This window comes from Jaculus jaculus, chromosome 19 (genome assembly GCF_020740685.1).
Source record: "Jaculus jaculus isolate mJacJac1 chromosome 19, mJacJac1.mat.Y.cur, whole genome shotgun sequence".
In the NCBI taxonomy this organism is placed as follows: domain Eukaryota; kingdom Metazoa; phylum Chordata; class Mammalia; order Rodentia; family Dipodidae; genus Jaculus; species Jaculus jaculus.
This window is the reverse complement of record NC_059120.1, coordinates 57,646,359-57,669,631: the sequence shown is the minus strand read 5'-3', so window position 1 is coordinate 57,669,631 and position 23,273 is coordinate 57,646,359. Positions and strand designations below refer to the sequence as shown.

At 45.2% G+C, this 23,273-nt stretch overlaps 1 protein-coding gene and 1 pseudogene across 11 annotated transcripts in view; one reads left to right on the top strand and one right to left on the bottom strand.

Annotated features, from left to right (window-relative positions):
* The window catches only part of Tpm3 (tropomyosin 3), a 37,405-nt gene extending 23,273 nt beyond the window's left edge, over positions 1 to 14,132 (top strand). For 4 of the 11 annotated variants that reach the window (XM_045137914.1, XM_004667205.2, XM_004667210.2 and 1 more), the window contains 3 exons: positions 568 to 630; positions 747 to 816; positions 12,797 to 14,132. In XM_045137914.1, coding sequence (XP_044993849.1) covers positions 568 to 630; positions 747 to 816; positions 12,797 to 12,879 — 216 coding nt within the window. In that variant the 3' untranslated portion in view covers positions 12,880 to 14,132. Of the gene's footprint in view, positions 1 to 567; positions 631 to 746; positions 817 to 1,710; positions 1,794 to 11,593; positions 12,012 to 12,796 lie in introns of those variants that run through there. The other 7 variants (XM_045137915.1, XM_004667211.2, XM_004667212.2 and 4 more) reach the window with 3 other exon arrangements.
* Positions 14,133 to 17,710: 3,578 nt separating this feature from the next.
* On the bottom strand, positions 17,711 to 21,686 carry LOC123455990 (annotated as a pseudogene).
* Positions 21,687 to 23,273: the final 1,587 nt, after the last annotated feature.

Below are 23,273 nucleotides of genomic sequence, written 5' to 3'. Positions count from 1 at the left end.
AATTCCTAGACTGAATGAGCAGTCAATACAGATGGCTACTGTATTAGGAGGGAATGCTTCAGTCGTGTGCACTCGGCCTGGCCTGTCTGCCATTCCTGTTGATTAGCTTAGAAAAAGGAAAAACATCTCCTTGGATTGACAAGAGTAAGATCAGAGTTTAGTTTAGTTTTATTAACAAAAAGCAACCTACAAAGTTGGGCGTGGTGGTCCATTCCTCTGATCCCAACACTCAGGAGGCAGAGGTAAGAGGATTGCTGTGAGTTCGAGGCCACCCTGAGACTACATAGTGAATTCCAGGTCACTCCTGGGCTGGAGTGAGACCCTACCTTGAAAAAAACTTAAAAAAAAAAAAAACACCAAACAAAAGACAGGGTCCAGGTGGAGTTTGTTCCAAGGGTTTTATGACTATAGAGCGGGTTTTTGAGGACCTATGGCCCAGACCTGGCTGGCTGTGATTTGTGGACCACTCAAGAGGACACTGATGCCTGGGGAAGAGTGGACGTGGGGAGGGGTTCTTGTCTGTGGGATTGCTTTCTTTTCTGAAATTTCTGTTCCACTTCTTAACAGTACTCTCAAAAAGAAGACAAATATGAAGAAGAGATCAAGATTCTCACTGACAAGCTCAAGGAGGTGAGCTGAGGGCCGTGGGGAGGTTGAGGGCGTTCGTGGGCACCTGCACGCCCCGGAGGTGGGAGGTGGGAGGGGTCCTGACGGTCCTGACCCTGCTTGGCTTTGTGTTTCTCCAGGCAGAGACCCGTGCTGAGTTTGCTGAGAGATCAGTAGCCAAACTGGAAAAGACAATTGATGACTTGGAAGGTATGGAGCCTGGGAGGGATTGAGAGAGAGAGGGCGGGGGGGAGATGAATGATAGAGGAAGGCCTTGCCTGTCAATCTTGAACTTGTCTATATCAAAGAGAATTATAGTGACGTAGCACACAGTGCTGTGCCATTAACTAGGCAGAGTGAACCAAACCCTTAAATTTTACTTTTGTATTTGCTCTTGTCCTTTAATGAGACTTTGCCTACTGTTTCTGGAACTAGCCCCTTTCCCTTTGTGAAAAGATTAGTAATGGCTGCATTAAGTCTTGTTGAAATGGAGCCATAATCTTAGGAAACAACAAGGGCAGACGTGTCACCCCACAGTCTTGTGTACTCAGGTTGTGGGGGCCCCTCTCTGAGATGGAGCTGTGGAATCGCCACATCCAAACGCTTTCTTGTGTTGCAGTTTGGCAATAGCGTGCACTGTGACAAGGGCCCGAGCTCATTCCCTTGGCACTGCTTTCTTTGTAGCAGGGTGTTCTCTGAAAGGCTTGGAGAGGCAGCCTGCAAAGGGCCTGTGAATCGTGACCACACTGAACAGGCGGGGCAGAGTTGGGGTTGCGTGCCCCTCCATTTTCTCATTTTACTGAGTTAGTATCCCAGGAGGGGATTGCATGAACTGGGTGGGTGTGGTGTCTGCTTAAGTGTCTGGTAACAGGACTGTCCCCAGGTTCACAGCCCTTGCTGCAATTGCCTAACAGGCATCAGAGTACAGTTGGTCATTAGGGAAAGTGGATTGAAGGTGGCCGGGCATGGCTGTCCAGAATAGATGTGTTTTTCTGGTTTTAGACCCAGAGTCAGTCTGTTCCTAATTTCTAGTGATGCCCTGTCTTCATCTGCTGATACCTCTTACTCTGTCCCCTCCCCTCACTGGTTCCTGTGCCTGTCCAGATGAGCTCTATGCCCAGAAACTGAAGTACAAGGCCATTAGCGAGGAGCTGGACCACGCCCTCAATGACATGACCTCTATGTAACTATCTGACAGCCGAGTGGGGCTGGGGTCTTGGCTTGTGGGTGGGGCTGTAGGCTGTTTTAGAGTGTGCTTCATTTTTGTCCTGGGGAATCTAATACCTGCCTTTATTTTTAAAAATACTGGTGCTGATTACTTGTTTGGCAGAGTTAGGGAAACATTTATATTCTCAGTGTCTTTTCTCTCTTTATTGGGGTCTCATTGTGTAAAGCAATGGTGACCTCCAACCCACATCGTCCCGCTGAGCCTTCCCAGTGCTGGGATTACAGGCCTGAGCTGCCATGCCCAGATCTACGTCTTTTCTTTACACTGTAGTTTTGAATATTTGTTTCTCAAAACAAAGCATGCTTATAACTAGTGATTAGGGTACTGAGGCAGAAAGATTACTCTTTTAAGTTCCAGGTGACATAGCAAGACCCTATCTCAAAAAAAAAATACCTTTTAAAAACATCGTATTTATTTATTTATTTGAGAGAGAGAGCATGGGCGCACCAGGGCATCTAGCCACTGCAAACAAACTCCAAGCCCATGTGCCACTTTGTGCATCTTGCTTTATGTGGGTACTGTGGACTCATACCTGAGCCCAGCAGCCTTTGCAAGCAAGTGCTTTAACCACTGAGCACTCTCCCCATCCCCAATGCCCTGATGCTCAAGTTACTGGGAAATGCCCAAGATGAGAAGTAGCCAGGACACCTAAGACTTGAGCTGAGTCTCAGCAAACCAAGAAGTAAACAGCACCAAGAAATGGGTGGGGGCCTTATCAGTTTGCCGTGGATCCTGACACCTGATACTAACCTGCCTCTTCCCGCTAACCCTGGAAAAAGCCACATGCAAGCTGGAGTGTCTGGCTCTTTTTTTTTCCTGCTGCCTCCTCTTTCTTTCCTTTTCCTTTCTCCCAAATGGCTGTCTGAATTGATCCAGTTCTGCTCACCTGGAGTATCCTTACTTTTCCATACAGATAACTCACCGTTTCTGCTCTATTCTGGATCTACCCCCTTTCTTTGGGGAACCCACCACCCCACTCTTGTTCTGGATTCCATTTGAGTCAGCTTGGCTGGTCCCCCAAGGCATTAGAATGGGGGAGTGCACACAAAGCAACGTATGTATTCTCTTACCTCCTCCCCAAATTAAACTGTTGAGCTGCCGGAAGCCTCGAGCCACCCTGCATTCGAGTCATTGGCACAGCTGTTGCTGTGCATGAGCGGCCTTGTGGGTAGGCGTGGGGCAGCTGTGGTAGCCCCTCCTGACTTACGTGTACTCAAAGCCACCTTTGTGTGTGTCTTTTTTTCTTGACATTTAAGCCCACTGATTGGAGTCTGTCAGAATGGGGAATTCTAGGGTTAGTCCTGGGCCTGAATGAGACCGCCCGAGCCCTTTACTTCCAGTTCTTCAGTCAGCAGCTGGAGTGTTTTCATTCCCTTCTGGTCCTTTTTCCATATGGTAAGGTCACCAGACCGGTGACGTGTTTCCTAGTACGTATCTTCTACCCTTCCGCTAACGGTGCAGACGCTGAGTGCCCAGATCGCCTGTGGCTCTGCGTCCGTCACCCTTACGGTGGCCCGTTCCATCATCCCAAGTACAGAAGAATATGTAACAGACTGGGTTGAATTCTCCGTAGTTTGGCATTTCCTTCTTACATATTTAAAGCTTGCTACCGTTTGCCAGTTAGCATCTTGTAGGGAATGTGAAACTTAGTAAATTATTTTTAGAACACCCAAAGCCATCAATCACTCATTTTAAAAAATGTGCATGTGAGAATAGTGACTTCGTATATTTCTACTAGTGAAATTGTCTTGGTATAATTTCACTACCTTCCAGGTGCACATGGACATTTCAGGAGCTCCTGTTCCCACACACTCAGCAGATACTTAAGTCTGCATAGCATCACATACAAGCCCCTGGATTTGATCCTGAGTATCAGGGGGCAGGGATCTAAATTTAATTCAAATATGTATCAGGTTTCTTTGCACTTACTATTTCTTCCTACCAATGAACCTTTGAGATTAAGGTAGACATTGGTTTATTTAGCAGACACTGGTGTTTTCTATGTATTTTGTTCAGGTAGGAATAGAAATAAAGATGGAGGGGCTGGAGAGATGGCTTGGTGGTTATGGCACTTGCCTGTAAAGCCTAAGGACTCAAGTTTGGTTCTCCAGGTCCCATGTAGGCAAGATGCACACAGTGGCACATGCATCTGGAGTTCGTTTGCGGTGGCTAGAGGCCCTGGTGCACTCATTCTCTCTCTCTCTCCCTGCTCTCTGTCTCTAATAAATAAATTTTTAAAAATCAGAGATTTAAAAAATAAACAAATAAAGATGGAAGCTGAGCATGGTGGCATACACCTTTAATCCCAGCACTTGGGAGGCAGAGGTAGGAGGATCACTGTGAGTTCAAGGCCACCCTGAGACTACATAGTGAATACCAGATGATCCTGGGCTAGAGTGAGACCCTGCCTCAAAAAAAAAAAAAACCAAAAAAGAAGAAATAAAGATGGAGACATCACGTGTTCTACCTGTACCTTCACAGTGCTCTGGGTCTATCTCATAAGGGAGAGAGGAGGGCTGGCAAGCTGAAGCTCCCGTGATGAGTGCCCCAGAGCGGGAGTCGAGGTGGGGCAGACAGTGCCAGTGGGGGCTGAGGAAGGACTTCTGGAACAAGGCACTTTAGGTACTTGATAAACGTGAAGGGGCTGGAGGAATGGCTTTGTGCTTAAGGCACTTGGCTGTGAAGCTTAAGGTCCCACAGAAGCCAGATGCACACGATGGCACATACATCTGGAATTTGTTTGCAGTGGCTGGTGGTCCTGTCTGCCCGTTCTTTCTCTATCTGCCCCTTCTGTCTCAATTAATTAATTAACATGAGGATGAGGAGATTGGTTAGTGGTTAACTAAGGTGATTCCCCAATCAACCATGTCAAGCCAGAAGCAAAACTTGGTGCAAGTGTCTGGTGTTCCTTTGCAGTGGCCAGAGACCCTGGCCTGCCCATGCCTGTGGACATGCATGCACACATGCAAATGTATAAATAAATTAGAAAAACACAACGAAACACATGGTGGGCTAGCGAGATGGTTCAGCAGTTAAGGCACTTGCCTGCAAAACCTAACAAGCCAAGTTGAATTCCCCAGGACCCACGTAAAGCCAGCTGCATGAAGTAGCACGTGCATCTGGAATTTGTTTGCCGTGGCTGGAGGCCCTGCTGCGCCCATTCTTTCTCCCCCATCTATCTACCTTCTCACTCTCAACTCTCAAAAATAAAGGGCTGGAGAGATGGCTTAGTGGTTAAGGCACATGCCTGCAAAGCCTAAGGACCCAGGTTTGATTCCCCAGGACCCATATAAGCCAGATGAACAATGGAGAATAATGGAGTTCATTTGTAGTGATTAGAACACACCCAATCTTTCTCTGGCTCTTTCTCTCTCTCCCTCAAATAAAAATAAAATATTTGGGCTAGAGAGATGGTTTAGCAGTTAGGCTCTTGCCTGCAAAGCCAAAGGTACTCAGTTTGATTCCCCAAGGCCCATGTAAGCCAGATGCACAAGGTGGCACAATCATCTGTAGTTTGTTTGCAGCGGCTAGAGGCCCAGGCATGCCCCCCCCCCTTGCTCTCAAACTAAAATATTTTTTAATGCATTAAAATATTTTTTAAAATAAGTAACATCTTAGAGGTTGGCAAATATGGTTCACTGGTTAAAGGCACTTGCTTGTAAACTCTGGTCTGGTTGAAGTTCTCCAGTACCAACATAAGCCAGACGCAGAGTCTCACGTGCATCTGGGGTTTGTTTGCAGTGGCAAGAGGCCTGGCTTGCCGAGACACACACAGGCATTTTACCCGCCATGCCATCTCCCCAGCCCCACCACTATTTTGAGTAGGCATGTGTTTAATGTGAATACCTACTTCATAAGAAAACTTAAATCTAAGGGAAAAGTGTGTTGGTGCTGGCCATGGTGGGTCTGCCTGTAATCTTAATATTTGGGAGGCCAGGGCAGGAAGATCAGAAGGCCAAGAATTCCTTAAGACTAGGTAGAGAGACCCTGGCTCCAAAAAAAGAAATGAAAAGGCTGGGAATGGGGCGTGGTGGCATACACTTTTAATCCTAGCCCTGGGGGAGGCAGAGATAGTAGAATCTGAGTTTAAGACTAGCGGGGGGTTACAGAGTGAGGCAGCTAGAATGAGACCCTAGAAGAAAAGAGAAAAAGCAGGGTGTGCTGGTACGCACCTTAATCCCAGAAGGGAGGCCGAGGTGGGAGGATCATTGTGAGTTTGATTCCAACCTTAGCCTGGGCTAGGAACCAAAAGAAAGCAAAAGGAGAGCTCAGGGACCGGGAGATAATTTAGTTCTTCCTGTGCGGGTCTGAGGACCGGGTTCTGTCCCCAGCACCCATGTGAAAAGCTGGGTCCACACAGGATGCACAGTCACACTCAGTAAATAACTGGGCTGGAGGGATGACTCAGCCATTGAAGAAGACGCTTGCTAGCGAAGTCTGACGGTCCAGGTTCAGTCCCTGAGCGCCCATGTAAAGCTAGCGCACAAAGTGGTGCGTGCGTCTGGAGTTCACGTGCCCTGGCAGAAGGCCCAGTGCACCTGCTCTGTCTCTCGGTTGTTCTGGAGATGATTGGGACTGGGAGCCCATTGTCAGAATGAGGCACACACGGTATCCCTGCTTTCAGTCACATGCGTACCGTTGTTAGTGGCTGTTCTTTTTCATTCTTGTTGTTTTGGGGTAGGGTTTCACTCTAGCCCAGGCTGACCTGGAATTCACTGTGTAGTCTCAGAGTGGCCTGGAGCTCACGACGATCCTCCTACCTCTGCCTCCCAAGTGAGTGCTGGGATTAAAGGCGTGCGCCCCCACGCCCGGCTACTCGTGTTTTCAGAGCTCACAACTATGCGCTGCTTGACTGTTCCCCTGCTGTGGCACCGTTAGCACTGCTGCACATACTCTACTCGCCGTGGATATGACATTTTGGGAAATACTGAGTTGGGTTATTGAAGATTTCCAGAGAGGAATTGGGATGTGAAGTACAGTAGTGGTGCTAAGAAGATGGTATCGGAGGGCTGGCATTGATTAGTTATTTACAGACAAGGACTTACTTCAGGTTGGCCTGAAACTCACAGCCTCCCTGAGTGCTAGGATTATAAGTGTATGTTACCTTGCCTAGCAAGATGGACATGTTGAGGGGCCTGCCCAGTACGTGTAAGGAGGAAAAGTCAGGTTCCTGGATCTGACAGGGAGGAAGGGGTAGTTGAAAATATAGGGAGGTTATGTCCTGGTCTGGGGGTTCAGAAGGAAAATAATATATTTGAGAAACTGGCAGGAGTCCTGGTGAGAACAAGATCCTGAGGCTCATGTGAGAGACACTGGGGTTATTCAGAAGTATCACAAACACGTGAGGGCATAGAAATACATTAGAGCCATGAAGAACAATTGTAACTGCAACTCTCAGATGTGTCTGTATGTCTGAGCACCTTTCTTTCTCTTTTAATCCTCATAGTTAAGCCTATATTAAAATAGCTTTATTGAGCCTGGCATGGTGGTGCTCACCTTTAATCCTAGCACTCAGGAGGCAGAGGTAGTAAGATCACCACGAGTTCAAGGCCACCCTGAGATGATATAATGACCCAAAAGCCAGAGAAGCAGGGTGCAATGTACAATACTGTATGGGGAGTGGCTTGGAGGGTAAAGAAGCCTGGCCCGTTTCATTTCCCTCAGCACCATGTACAGCCAGGCACGTGCTAGTTCAGTACAGCATCCTTTCTCACAGCAGCCACCTCGTCACCTGTACTTGTAACTGTGGGGATAGGGCCATGCATTAGGACAAAGTGCTTGGCCCGATAAATTTTTCCCTCCAAGAACCACAGGGTAGTAAACAAGAACTCACTGTTCCTTTCCTTGTTGTCATTGTTAGGATGAGGAACAAAATGTAGTTGGGGTCCATGTTACCACATAGGTGGAAGTGACCTGTTACATGGGCGCCCTTAGCCCCCCAGCATCACAGGCTGCTCTCTGAGCGTGACTAAAGTGAGATTTTCACTTTCCCTTTCTTTGTTTGCTGTTACCAGGGAACCAAGAGCTTTTATAAGCTAATTACCTGATTCCAAAGTGTGTGCATGTGAGGTTTTCTCTTTGTTTGTTTTGGGTTTTTTTGAGGTAAGGTTTCACTCCAGCCCAGGCTGACCTGGAATTCACTATGGAGTCTCAGGGTGGCCTTGTACTTGTAGCGATCCTCCTACCTCTGCCTTACAAGTTCTGGGATTAAAGGTGTGTACCACCATGTCTGGCTTTGCTTTGTTATTTGTTTATTATTATTTTATTTCTTTTGGTTTTTCAAGTAAGGTCTCTCTCTGACCCAATTGACCTGGAATTAACTATGTAGTCCCAGGGTGGTATCGAACTTAGTGATCCTCCTACCTCTGCCTCCCGAGAGCTGGGAGTAAAGGTGTGCACTACCACATCTGGTTTAAGTTAAAAAAGTTTTTTAATTGTTTATTTATTTATTTGAGAGCAACAGACACAGAGAGAAAGACAGATAAAGGGAGAGAGAGAGAGAGAATGGGTGCGCCAGGGCTTCCAGCCACTGCAAATGAACTCCAGACGCGTGCTCCCCCTTGTGCATCTGGCTAACGTGGGACCTGTGGAACTGAGCCTCAAACCGGGGTCCTTAGGCTTCACAGGCAAGCACTTAACCCCTAAGCCATCTCTCCAGCCCTAAATTTTTTTTTAAATTTTGTTTATTTATTTGCAAGCAGAGAGCGATAGAAGGGAAACAGACAGAGAATGGGCACAACAGGGCCTCTAGCCACTGCAAACAAACTCCAGATGCATGTTCTCCTTGTGCATCTGGCTTAATGTGGGTCCTGGTGAATTGAACCTAGGTCCTTTGGTTTCGCAGGCAAATGCCTTTACTGCTAAGCCATTTTTCCAGCGTAAGTCTGAATTTTTAAAAAATAATTATTTGAAAGAGTGAGAGAGAGAGAGAATGGGCACACTAGGCCCTCTAGTAACTGCAAACAAACTCCAGATGCACGCTCCACCTTGTGCATCTGGATTTTGTGGATCCTGGGGAATTGAACCTAGGTTCTTTAGCTTTGCAGGCAAGCACCTTAACAACTAAGCCATCTCTCCAGCCCTATTTATTTATCTTTTGAGAGAGAGGTAAAGAGGCAAATAAAATGGGTGCTCCAGGGCCTCTGTTACTACTACAAGCTCCAGACAATGTGTGTCCTAGGTCCTCAGGCTTCACAGGAAAGCCCCTCGCCCACTGAGCCATCTCTTCAGCCCCATAAACCAGAATTTTAAGTGGTTGACAGCTTACAAGTTTCAATGCCTACGGTTTTTGTCAAGAATGCCCCAGAAATGGGACAGGTTCAACCACAAGCCTCTTAAACGTTTTTGGTTAATATTTTGTATTTCTTGGTGGTGAACTTATGTCACATATGTCAGGGTGGTTCTTGGGCACACTAAAGATTCTAGATACTGGCCAGGCATGGTGACTCATAACTTTAATCCCCACACTTGGGAGGCAGAGGTAGGAGGGTAGCTATGGGTTCAAGGCCAGCCCGAGACCACTCAGTGAATTCCAGGTCAGCCTGGGCGAGAGCCATCACCCTACCTTGAAAAGAAAGAAAGAAAGAAAAAAATCTACATACTGCTGTTCTGGTCAGTAATTGTGAACCTTTTAGTCATCGTGACAATGAAACCCTACCTGTAGCCGGATGTGGTAGTGCACACATGTAATTGTAGCACGCAGAAGTCAGAGACAGGAGGGTTGCTGAGTTGAGAACCATCTGGGAATGCATAGCAAGATCCTGTCTCAAAAAGACAACCCCTCAGAACCTAGCTGTGCACGTTTCCATCTGGGGGGGACATTGAGGGTTAATAGTCCCCTTACTAAGAGCGTTGCTTTATGATATCAAAATAAAAGACTGAGGGGAGGGGATGTGTTGGAGAGTGGATTTGTAAAGGAAAGATGGGGGTATGGTTTATTTTCTATTATAAAAGTTTAAAAAACAAAGGACACTGCTTTAACTTGGGTACTTCCCAGTCACTGAGATTAAGCAGGACTCCTTCAACAGAAGACTTTAAGTCAACCAAAGCAATAGTAGCTGGAAGTGATGCTCACGCCTCTGGTCCCAGCACTTGGAAAGCTGAGGATTTGCTATGAGTTCTAGCCCAGCCTAAGCTATAGAATGAGTTCCTGGTTAGCCTGGGCTAGAGCCTTAAAAATGAAGACAAAGATAGCAAGATCCTGGCTGTAAAATGAGATCTTGGGAGGTTGGGAGGGTTTGAGGTAGGGTCTCACTCTGTTCCAGGCTGACCTGGCATTCACTACGTAGTCTCAGGGTGGCCTCAAACTCACTGCAATCCTCCTACCTCTGCCTCCCAAGTACCGGGATTAATGGCGTGCACCACCACACCCAGCTTTTGTTTTGTTTTGTTTTTTTAAGGCTGGAATGGTGGCTCATGCCTTTGTTTATTTATTTGAGAGAGTGGGGGCAAGAGGCTGAGAATGTGCATGCCAGTACTTCCAGCCACTGCAAAGGAACTCCAGACAGACACATGTGCCCTCTAGTGCATCTGGCTTATATGGGTCCTGTGGAATCGAACTGGGGTCCTTAGGCTTTACAGACAAACACCTTAAACCACTAAGCCAGCCCCAACCTTATTTTTTTAATATATTTTATTTATTTGTTTACTTGAGAGAGAGAACCTTATTTTTTTTTTTTCCTCCTCCTTTGAGGTTGGATCTGGCTCTAACCCAGGCTGACTATGTAGTCTCAGGGTAGCCTCAAACTCATGGGATCCTTCTATGTCTTCCTCCCGAGTGCTGGGATTAAAGGTGTGCACCACCACACCTGGCTTACCTTGTCTTTTAAGAATGAAATACACAGCATCCCATCTTTGTTTAAGGCAAGAGGGGAAGTGAAATTTTTTCGCATGAACCCCCGCTTCTCCTACCTCTTAGTGGTCAGAATTGGATTATTTGACCACCCAAAGCTATAAAAGAGGAAGAAAAAGCAGCATAATGGTCTCAGTTAAGGCTTATAGTAATTACTTGACCTTCCCTGGCCCCAGTATGCTTGGGTTTTCTTTTAGGATAAAGCAGGTACAGGGAAGAGTGCACTTGGACACCCATTGTTAGGACTTTCAAGTGGGTTTCTTCGGCAGACCTAGAGGAGAAGCGTTTGAAACTATAGGGTTGAGAGGGAAGGTGTCTGCCCAGGGCTGTGCTGATTCCTCTCACAAGACAGAAGTTCAGCTTGGTGAATCCCAGGTCAGCCTGGACTAGAGGGGAGCCCTCCCTCCACAACCAAAAACAGTTCAGCTTGCACATGATGGTTCTTTGCAACCCTGATTATTGTATGTTCATCTTTCTATTTGTATTGTTTGATTTGTCCCAGCTTCTGAGCCCCGGAACTAAGTGAATAAAGTGAGTGGCAGAATGTGGTCAGGCCAGCCCATTTCCCAGTGTGGGATTCTTGCTGTGCTCCTCTGTGGCACTTTCCACCCTCTGGCTCTTTTTTGTCTGTTTAGTTTTTCGAGGTAGGGTCTCCCGGTAGCCCAGGCTGACCTGGAATTCCCTATGTAGTGTCGGGCTGGCCCCGAACTCCCAGCGGTTCTCCTCCCTGGCCTCCCTCCCGGTGCTGCGGTGGAGGGCGGTGGCGCGGCGCCCGCCCACGCTAGTGCTTGTTGAGAATGCCAGCTTGCTGACAGACACGTGTGCCTCTGGCGCTCTACTAACCTTCCCTTTTTCTCTTTCTCCTCCTGTTCCTCCTCTCCTCTTCCTCCCTTTCTTCGCTGCTGCAGAGCGTCTCTACAGCCAACTTGAGCGAAACCGCCTGCTTTCTAATGAGCTGAAGCTGACGCTGCATGATCTGTGTGACTGACGGGCGCCCGCCGCCCTAACCGAGCTGGCTGCGAGCCGGACCGGCGCAGAAAGCTCGTTGTCCTTTTGAAAGTCACTGCTGTGCCCTAAGCAAGTTGCTTTTTAATCGGAGCATTTGGAATACTGTTAACTCCCTGACAGCCCCATGAAGTTTGAACAACTAGTTTATTTCTGTCCTTTTAGAAGAGACTGTGGGTGATGAAGAAAGGGGCCTGAGAGACTGTAGTGGAGAACTTGGGAAGGCTGTTTTGGACCCTAGGGCTGCCCTTGCCGTGCAGACTGCAGGGTTTGCACCCTTGCATGGATGTTTTTCAAACAATAAAAAGACTTGACAAGGTATTACAAGTGCTTCATCTCTTGTGACCGGAAACAGGGAGGAAGGGAAAGACAGGTGTGGGTTGTGAGAACGGATGGGGGTGGCCGTCACCTCTGAGTTAACAGGCTGGCGTGTTGTCCGCCGCTCAGGGCACTCGGTGGTCTCCTTCTAGGCAGATAAATGCTTGCTGACCCCACTCTGGCTTTCTGCGTGGTCTTCTTGCCGCCTTTTCCTGCTTTTGTGTTTCACTGTAAGTAACTCGCACAGGGCAGCTCTGGTTGGTGGCGCCGCTAAATCTCGAGCTTAGCTTACGAGTATGTGTGTAGGTAATGTTCTTGGCTTTATTTTCTTGAAAGAGCCTTTGGCTTAATCTTGGGAACTCTGTATTTATTCCACCAACCACTCATTCCCCTCTTACTCTTTGGAGACAGTGTACTGTGCATGAGGATCTTCCTGTGGTCTTTTCACTTGCGAATCCGTGTTTGTTGGGCAGAGGTGCGCCCGCTCTTGTCGGCAGCGCTCGCCCTCCCGCGCCCGCCGCGCTCCAGGCCCGTTGACGGCAGTGCGGAAAGCCGCGGTTGGGCCTGGGAGGGCGGTAGAGTGACTGAGAACGGTCCTGGGTTCCCTCCCGCAGGAAGCAGCTCCTCACCTCCAGTAGGCCAGCCAGAGGCCCCACAGAAGCAGTGATGCTCCGTGGCTGAAGTCAGCCTCTGTTAGTCTGTAGCTTTGCTCTAGAAGAATCAGTTCTCAGAGTGGGCTGTTTGAAATTTGCTTTTTGTATGTAATTCCTTTCCTTTATCCCCACTAGATAAGCTGAAATGCACCAAAGAGGAGCACCTGTGTACACAGAGGATGCTGGACCAGACCCTGCTCGACCTGAATGAGATGTAGAGCTGCCCTGCCCTGCCGCCGCTCCTCCCCAACCCGACCCGACCCGACCCGACTGCACCGGAGGCCAGCCTGCCCGAAGCTGACCTTGAAATGGAGGGCTGATCTTTAACTGGAAGGCTGCTTTCTCCTTTCGCCACCCCCTCTACCCTCAATGTCTTTTTGTTTTAACCAAACTGTCTCTGCCTCTTCCCAGAGAGTCCCGCTGGGTGGAGGCTGAGCACCTTGGGGAACATGTAAGGGAACGGGCACAGCGCGGTGTCTGCTAAAGCATGCTGGGATGTGCACATCTTGTCATGTCTCGTTGTAGCAACTGTTTGTAAAACATTCCAAGTAATTCCACGTCTCGGGAGCAGCAATCTAACGATTCCTTTCTCACTTTTAGAGGGTAACTTTTTCAGCCTTATGCATCCTGCCCTTTCCGTGGAGGAGGAGGGCAGGCTGTGGGCCTGCCTCACCGAGAGCCACAGAGCTCAGGACAGACTGCTGTGGAACCTCATTGCTCTGTACAAAGGACCAGCCAAACACAGGGAATCTTAGGACATTTGCCAAAAACAAAAGGCCAATACCGTGCTGTGATAGCACTCAGCTGTTGTTGTCTTTGAACAACTTACTTTTGTTTTTTACTATTTTCATTATACATTACCAAATTAATCTCCTTCCTAAGCACTGGGGATCCAAGTCTGGGCCTTAGGCATGTTAGGCAAGTGCTCAGCTCTACCCTTCTCACTGTTCACAGAATGGATCTTGTGCTCTCTGAGGCTGAGGTGGACACTCAGTGCTGTCCTGCCTCCTTCAAGAATGAAAATCATGTTTGTGCCACTGGCTTACCCATAGGAAACTCACCCACCTTGTCTGAGCCCAAGCCTCTGTCTCGAAGGTGCCATCTCACGACCTCATTTCTTTGCATCAGTCATGCTGAGAGATCTTGAATACCTTATGTACAAAACTTTGAAAATTTTATAGTATTTTGGAACTTTGCTTTGGGGCGGCTGAGGTGCCTTGACCACTCCACCTGACTGTGAGAAGTGTAGTTTGTGGGCAGGCAGTATGCTGTCAAAGTTTCTTTCCCCACCCAGTTGCAACTTATAGGTGAGGTTTCTGTGAGTCCTGCTAGGTGCACATCCCGCAGCTGAATGGCTTACAATGTGCTCTCCTTTGTTGTGACCTCTTTGGGGCCAGTTGGAAAAGAGAATACCATAGTGCAACTGTTTTGATACAAATGTCTTTTTGAAATAAAGAACCAGTCACCTCAATCCTCAGACCTAATTGACTTTGTTAAACCAGATGTGCTTTTTCGACAGGAACAGAGGACTGAGTTGAGAACCATGTCTTTGTGGTGATAGTAGGATCCAAGGTAGAGCACACACTCTAGAAGCAGACAAAACTACCTGTAAAAGTTGCCACGTAGCCGCCTGTGGTGGCCTACACATTTAATGCCAGCACTCGGGAGGCCGAAGTAGGATCACCGTGAGTTTGAGGCCACCCTCAGACTACATAGTGAATTCTAGGTCAGCCTAGACTAGAGTGAGACCCTACCTCAAAAAAAAAAAAAAAAAAGCAAGCAGGAGAGATGGCTTAGTGGTTATAAGGCATTTGCCTGCAAGGCTAAAGGACCCAGGTTCAGTTCCCCAGGACCCATGTTAGCCAGATGCACACGGTGGTACATGTGTCTGGAGTTCATTTGCAATGGCTGGAGGCTGTGGCGTGACCATTCATATTCCCTCCCCCCCTCCCCCGTCAAATAAATAAGTAAATAATTTTTTAAAAATTTGCCAGGCATGGTGGCACACACCTTTAATCCCAGTATTCAGGAAGAAGAGGTAGGAGAACCTCTTGAGTTCAAGACCTCCCTGAGACAAAACCTCATTCCTAGTTTTATGTCTGGATATAAATAATGTCATCTCTGGTAAAATGGAGATAGTGTGGGCTGTCAGCGTAAATGGAGATAGAGATCTTTATGTGTTAGGGCTTTTATAGGTTATTTAATCTAACAGTACTGTTTTCAAGACTAGACTCTGCATCTTTTTATTACAGCCACATGAACTTATAAATCTTTATTAAGCTCCCTAAATATGTTGCTCACATTCCTATAAGTGTGGTTTTACTTATTTGAGAGAGAGAATAGGCACATCAGGGCCTCCAGCCACTGCAAACAAACTCCAGATGCATGCACTACCTTGTGCGTCTGGCTTACATGGGTCCTAGGGACTTGAGCCTTGAACCGAAGTCCTTAGGCTTCACAGGCAAGTGCTTAACCACTAAGCCATCTCTCCAGCCCCCAGCAGAACAATTAATTTTGGTTGCATAATAAGATGACTGATTAGGGATGGCTTAGCGATTAAGGTGTTTGCCTGCAAAGCCAAAGGACACAGGTTCAATTCCCCGGGACCCACATTAGCCAGATGCACAACGGGGCGCATATGTCTCGAGTTTGCAGTGGCTGGAAGCCCTGACTGCACCCATTCTCATTCTCCTCTTTCTCTGTCAAGTAAATAAAAATACTAAAAGATGACTGATTTAAATAATATATATATAAATTCCATTTTTGAAAAATAAGCATTTTTTTTTTAAGTCTGGCAGAATGTGCAATGAGAATTTCTTAGGGCCTAAAAGCAGACATTCCAATTGTTAAAATTAAGAGGAAAATTTAAGACTTTCGGGGACTGCAGTCCTTCCACTAATATTTTCACAAATGTCTTACTGCAGTCAGCTGTGCAACTCTTAGTTTCTCTACAAATAATTTCCTAAGTTTTAAAACACCGAGCCATACTTTTTAAACTAAAAAAGCAGCAGCAGTACTATGCTGAGTAATTTAAATGTACGACAGTAGAGAAGTATAACTTCAATTAAATTGTTGATACTGACTTAAAAAATTACAAATAAGTAAAACAACAGGAAAAAAAATTAATTAACTTGAACATGGCGCCTCCAAGACAAAAATGGACACACTGGTCTACTTGTATTTAATGGCTAGAGGTAAACACACACACATATTTATCCCAAATATTTTCCAGTTTTAAAAGACATCCAGCTGAAGTCAATCTGAATTTTAATACTTACTTTCCTCATTCTGCCTATGTTCCAAGCAAATGCTACATCTGATAATGCTTTACAACTATCAGAATATTTAAAGGTTCTACTCCAATGTATAGTAAAGTATTTCACAGAGCAGCTTAAAACCTGGCAAGCATCTTTGTAACCATCAGCAGGCGAGCGTTCTGATGTCTGAGGAGCACCGAGGGCGACGGCGTCTCCTACAGCCCCGCCGAGCTCACCGCACGCCGGATCGGTCACGTTGACGTCATAGAACGGACTCCACATCTTCACTTGACTGGCTTAGAACCAGGATGACACGCTGGCTGAGGTATAAGACTAGAGGTTCTTTCTCTGCGTACCCCCAAGTCAGCTAACTGCGCTGGCCGTCAGGGAAGGGAACAAGGCCGAGGGGAGGACGGCGGCCTGGAGCAGGACCCACCGCCACATGTCGGATCTGCAGCTACAGAAGCCAGCTGTCCTTCAAAAGTAAAATCTTACCAGTTAGCACAAAAGTCATGAAAAGAGTCTTATTACTGAATAAGACTTCCCCCAAATCCATGGACCATATTGTCAAATGGAACTTTGATCATTCTCCTTCTACTTCTACTTTTTTTTTTTTTTTTTTTGAGGTAGGGTCTCACTCTATCCCAGGCTGGCCTGGAATTCACTGTGTACTCTCAGGCTGGCTTTGAACTCAGTGCAGTCCTCCTACCTCTGCCTCCCAAGTGCTGGGATTAAAGGTGTGCGCCACCACGCCCGGCTTCTACTTTCTTAACTTACTTGTGGCAAAAGCCCAAAAATACCTAGCGACCCCCCCAGGAAATTGCCTTCTAACTAAACATTTCTGGATCACCTCTTTAAAAAGAAAAAACCTAAAAACAAAATAATAAAAAAACCTATTATTCGAGAGACTATTGTCATTTAGGTGACAGCTGTTAATTTATAAATAACTAAAATATTAGGAATGAAATGCACCAAACTACACCTGTATAAAAGCAAACAAGTTTTTTTTTTTTTTTTTTTTTGGTTTTTTGAGGTAGGGTCTCACTCTGGTCCAGGCTGACCTGGAATTAACTCTGTCATCTCAGGGTGGCCTTGAACTCATGGCGATCCTCCTACCTCTGCCTCCCGAGTGCTGGGATTAAAGCAAACAAGTTTTAATTATGGGCTAAAAATAGCTAATACAGTAAGCATGAATTAGCAAAAAGAGTCCAAATACAATGCTAGGGAATTTCACAATGGGGAGTGGGGTTAACAAGATACTTTCCTACATACATTATGATCACTAACAGACTAGTATCTTAATTGGAATGGTAAGGCAAAAATAGCAAAACCACACTTTTTGTATAAAAAGTTACACATTATTGGGCTGGTGAGACAGGCTAGCAGTTAAGTGCTTGCCTGTGAAACCTAAGAACCCAGGTTTGAGGCTTGATTCCCCAGGACACACGTTAGCCAAATGCACAAGAGGGCATACGTGTCTGGAGTTTGTTTGCAATGGCTGGAGGCCCTGGCAATTCTCTCCCCCACCCCCCACCTCTCTGCCTCATTCTCTCTGTTGCTCTCAAATAAATAAAAATAAACAGTATTTTTTTTGTTTTGTTTTGTTTTTCAAGGTAGGGTCTCACTCTAGCCCAGACTGACCTGGAATTCACTATGTAGAAAAAAATTTTTTTTAAGTTACACATTATCTTCTGTAGGGATAGTTGTCCTACAAGAATAGAAAAGATATGATCACTATCGCACACCCAGGGCCAAAAGGGAATCTAATCGTAGAATGATCTAGTCATCATCTTTAGCATCTCGTTTCCTTTTCTCCCCGAAGACTTTCTTCATCCTGAATTTCTTCTTTCAAAGTATGAGGGGCCCACTTCTTGCACTTTTGAGCCTGCTCATCCTCCTCCTCTGAGTCTGGGGCTTCGTTACCCTCCTGATCAAATCCATCCAAATACATAATTTGTTGCAGCAGTTCAAAAACACTTTCTCAGCTGGACATGGTGACACATGTCTTTCATCCCAGCACTAGGGAAGCAGAGGTGGCAGGATCGCTGAGAGTTTGAGCCCAGCCTGAGACTATATAGTGAATTCCGGGTCAGCTTGGGCTAGAGCAAGACAGACTCTCGAAAATCAAAACAAAAATACTTTGTAATCTTCCAGGTTTGTGATCTCACAGTTAAACAAGTCCAGCCTTTTCAAATTTTTAAGATTTTGCAAAGCTTCTACTATAGAGATCTTTTTTTTTTTTTTTTTCCACTCAAATTGAAGGTGGGTAAGATTTGGGCATTTCTCTGCCAGGACTTCCAAGCCTCCAGAAATTATATTGTCACTAAGTTCCAACTTTCAAATTTTTTTTGGGTTTTCAAGGTAGGCTGACCTGGAATTCACTATGTAGTCTCAGGGTTCTTTTTTTTTGCATGCTAATGAGATGAATGTGTTGGTTTATTTTTAGATAAATAATGAAATTTTTGCTGAATATTGAACACTGTAGGATGTAAGGCAGCTTCCATATTTTACAGTTGATCAATTTTTTTTTTTTTAATAATCATCAGTGCTGAGAATGCCCCTTCACAGAAGCACATAGCCCAAAATGACAGGTATGTTGAGAGCCATTACAGAAACTATTCATTTAATGAGTTTTAAAAATACTTTTTATTGGGCTGGAGAGATGGCTTAGCGATTAAGTGCTTGCCTGTAAAGCCTAAGGACCCCGGTTCAAGGCTTGATTCTCCAGGACCCACGTTAGCCAGATGCACAAGGGGGCGCACGCATCTGGAGTTCGTTTGCAGTGGCCAGAGGCCCTGGCGCGCCCAGTCTGTCTCTCTCTATCTGCCTCTTTCTCTCTCTGTGTCCATCGCTTTCAAATAAATAGAAATAAACAAAAAAAAAATTAAAAAAAATACTTTTTATTTATTTATTTATTTATTTAAGAGCAAGAGCAAAAGAGAGAGCTAAAAGATGAGAGAGGGCTGGAGAGATGGCTTAGCGGTTAAGCGCTTGCCTGTGAAGCCTAAGGACCCCGGTTCGAGGCTCGGTTCCCCAGGTCCCACGTTAGCCAGATGCACAAGGGGGCGCACGCGTCTGGAGTTCGTTTGCAGAGGCTGGAAGCCCTGGCACGCCCATTCTCTCTCTCTCCCTCTCTCTGTCTTTCTCTCTGTGTCTGTTGCTCTCAAATAAATAAATAAATAAATAAAAATAAAATAAATAAATAAAAGATGAGCGAGCGGGTGTGAGCGTGAGCACTACAAGGCCTGCTGCTGCAAATGAACTCCAGACACACGAGACACGTGGTTCATCCGGCTTTATGTGGGTACTGGGTATGCAAACCCAGGCCATCAAGCCTGGCAAGAAAATTCATTTAACTGCCGAGCATCTCTCTAACCTCATTTAATTATATATATATATATATATATATATATATATATATATATATATATATATATATATATTATAAACTTTTTTTTACAAACTCAAGTCAGCAACTCAAACTGCAAATTTTAAGATCAAACATCTTAACACAGTACAATTCAATGGTATATTAATTTGAAGTGCTGAGGAATGACAGTAGAAAAATATCAAAAAACCTGTTTGGGGTGCTGGAGAGATGGCTTAGCAGTTAAGGCACTTGCCTGCAAAGCCAAAGGATCCAGCTTCAATTCCGCCGTAGCCACATAAACCCAGATGCATAACATGGCATATGCATCTGGAATTCGTTTACAGTGGCTAGAGGCCCTGGTACACCCATTCTCTCTCTGCCTCTGTCTCTCTCAATAAATAAATAAATAATTTTTTTAAACTGCTTTTTAAAATGTCTGTTTTCTATAATCAGACTATTGCATTTTTTTCTCAATTTTTATTAACATTTTCCACGATAATAAAAAAATATCCCATGGTAATACCCTCCCCCCCCACTTTCCCCTTTGAAATTCCATTCTCTATCATATCCCCACCCCATCTCAAACATTCTACTTACATATATACAATACCAACCTATTAAGTACCCTCTTCCCTTCCTTTCTCTTCCCTTTATATCTCCTTTTTTTAACATACTGGCCTCTGCTACTGAGTTTTTTCCTTCTCACGCAGAAGCCCAATCACCTGCAGCTAGGATCCACATATGAGGGAGAACATGTGGCGCTTGGCTTTCTGGGCCTGGGTTACCTCACTTAGTATAATCCTTTCCAGATCCATCCATTTTTCTGCAAATTTCATAACTTCATTTTTCTTTACCTCTGAGTAGAACTCCATTTTATAAATGTGCCATATCTTCACTACCCTCTCATCAGTTGAGGGACATCTAGGCTGGTTCCATTTCCCAGCTATTACAAATAGAGCAGCAATAAACATGGTGAGCATGTACTTCTAAGGAAATGAGATGAGTCCTTAGGATATATGCCTAGGAGTGCTATAGCTGGGTCATAAGGTAGATCAATCTTTAGCTGTTTTAGGAACACTGATTTCCACAATAGCTGGACCAGATTCAGGGTTCTTTTTAAAAGTGTCATTCAGGGAATACCTTCCAGTGAGGTGTTGGCCAGGGAGGTCCCTGATGCCCCCAAAACATTATAGGCTATTGCGAAGGCCTTTGGTTTCCCACCAGGAATAGATGGTAAGACCCTATTGCTGAAGACTCCACATACTTGGGCTGCAAGGCCACTGAGAAATCCTGCTGAAACTGAGCTGATAACCTCCTCCATGTAGAGCAGCTGACAGAAAGCTGAAAGAAGTCATTCTGCACTCAGTTCAATGGGACAGAGAGAAATCACCAGTGAAGATACTCAACAGTAGACACAGCAAATCTTAAATTTTGCCAGCCAGGCCAAATGAGCTAACGGGTACAACAGTGGCATGTCTGTCATGGTGGAAACCAACTGCCCTCTAATTAGACTGGAGGCCCGCTCCATGGGAGGTAATACATCCCTGATACTGAAAACTTAAAACAGGGGTAGTCCTAAGACCTAGGGGTATAAAGTCTGCTGCTGTCTGGCTAAATATATATATACTATGCTTATCAAACTTCCCAGTAAGCACTTCTCTTAATGTTCATACCCATATTTTAATGTTACTCTCACTTTTGGTTAGAGAACCTTCTCTTTTCCGATGGCAGTGACCTTGGGATGACTCATCATGGTGCAGGAAAGAAGTGACAGGAGTGCTCAGCATTGCAATATATCGCACCTTCCAAGGCTTAGGGTCCACTGCAGAAGAGGTGGCAGAAAGAATGTAAGAGCCAAAGGAAGGGTAGGACTCCTTACAACATACTCCCCTCAGTCACAAAATGGCCTGGACATGCCAGGCGTGGTGGCGCATGCCTTTAATCCCAGCACTTGGGAGTTAGAGGTAGGAGGATCGCCATGAGTTTGAGGCCACCCTGAGACACCATAGTGAATTCTAGATCAGCCTGGGCTAGAGTGAGACCCTACCTCGAAAAACAAACAAACAAAAAAATAGGGCCTGGATATCCATGACCTCACAGTGCCTGACACTACCTACTCAAGACCATCATAATTGGAGGAAAAGTTCATGACATCAAAATAAAAGAAAGATTGATTGAGAAGGGGAGGGGATATGATGGAGAGTGGAGTTTCAAAGAGGAAAGTGGGGGGGGGCATTACCATGGAATATTGTTTACAATCATGGAAGTTGTTAATTAAAAAAAAAAAGTGTCATCCAGTCCTTTGATTTCCCCATTAACACACAGGCAATTATCAAGGACTAACTGTCACCCACTCCGGGGCTTTGTTCTTCAACTCTAGGTTAATCTTCATCTCCATGTCCTCCCCTGCTCTTCTGACACTACTTTCTCCTACCCCCCTTTTCCTGCCTTTCCCACCCTACCCCTCAACCCTACCAAAAAAAAAAAAAAAAGATTTGGTATTGAATGAAAGGAAACACAAATATAAATGCCTATGACCACCAAAAGGTGTAGGGAAGAAAAGAAATATAGCCCCAGGTCTCTTCACTCGGCTCCTCCCAACAACCACCACCACCTTCTTGTCCCGTCCCCCCCCCCCCCGCAGTTCCTTCCCCTTCAGTGGCTGCTGTGAGACTCAGGAGGAGGTTTTCAGCTCAGCTTCAGCAAGGTTTCTCAGTGGCCTTGCAGCCCAAGCATGTGGAGTCTTCAGCAATAGGATCTTACCATCTATTCCTGGTGGGAAACCAAGGGCCTCGGCAATGGCCTATAACGTTTTGGGGGCATCAGTGACCTCCCTGGCCAACACCTCACTGGAAGGTATCCCATCCCTGGCACTGAAAACTTTCTAGCAAAAATCTATGGCTTCTGAGTGTTCCATTGTCCAAAAAAGTAGGATTCTATATGATTTATTTATATCCTCTTAGATTTTGATTTGCCCTCCCTCCATCTTTCCTTTTCTCTTCCCCTGATCTCATTTTGGGCCTTTTCACCCCCATTAATCTATTCTTCTATTTACATATATACAATACCATCCTAACAATAAGTTTTTGGTTTGTTTGTTTTTGTTTTTTTTTTGAGGTAGGATCTCACTCTAGTCCAGTCGTCCAGGCTGACCTGGAATTCACTATATAGTCTCAAGGTGGCCTCACACTCTTGGCAAGCTTCCTACCTCTGTCCTCCTGAGTGTTGGGATTAAAGGTGTGCACCACCACACCTAGCTCCAATAAGTTTCTTAAGCATTCTACTCTTATATGTTTTCTTATTGGGTAAGACTTTTATTTATTTGCTATAAACTTATTTTAATAAATAAAACTGGACCTAATTATATAAAATGCATTTAATTGTATTATATAACAAATATAATTACATAAAACATAATTTCATTATGTTTATAAAATAAACAACTGGTAATATCAAATTATCAAGACTATCAAACTTTTAGACTTTCAGCCTAACATACTTTCATTAGTTCTCCTAAAGTTTAAGACTTTTTGATCTTTGGACCAAGTAAGTAAAGACTATGAGACTTCTATGTTAAAGACTTACACAGGGCTGGAGAGATGGCTTAGCGGTTAAGCACTTGCCTGTGAAGCCTAAGGACCCCGGTTCAAGGCTTGATTCCCCAGGACCTATATTAGCTAGATGCACAGGGGGTGCATGCGTCTGAAGTTCATTTGCAGTGGCTGGAAGCCCTGGCATGCCCATTCTCTCTCTATCTGCCTCTTTCTCTCTCTGTCTGTCACTCTCAAATAAATAATTAAAAATGAACAAAAAAAATTTTAAAAAAGACTTACACAAAAAAGAAACTTAACTAAACCAAATTTTTATCTTTCAAAAAATTCAATTAACTTCCCATCCAAGTTAATAATTCTTTCTTCCTTACCTATCACCTATTCTTTTTTTTTTTTAAATTTTTATTAACATTTTCCATGATTATAAAATATAT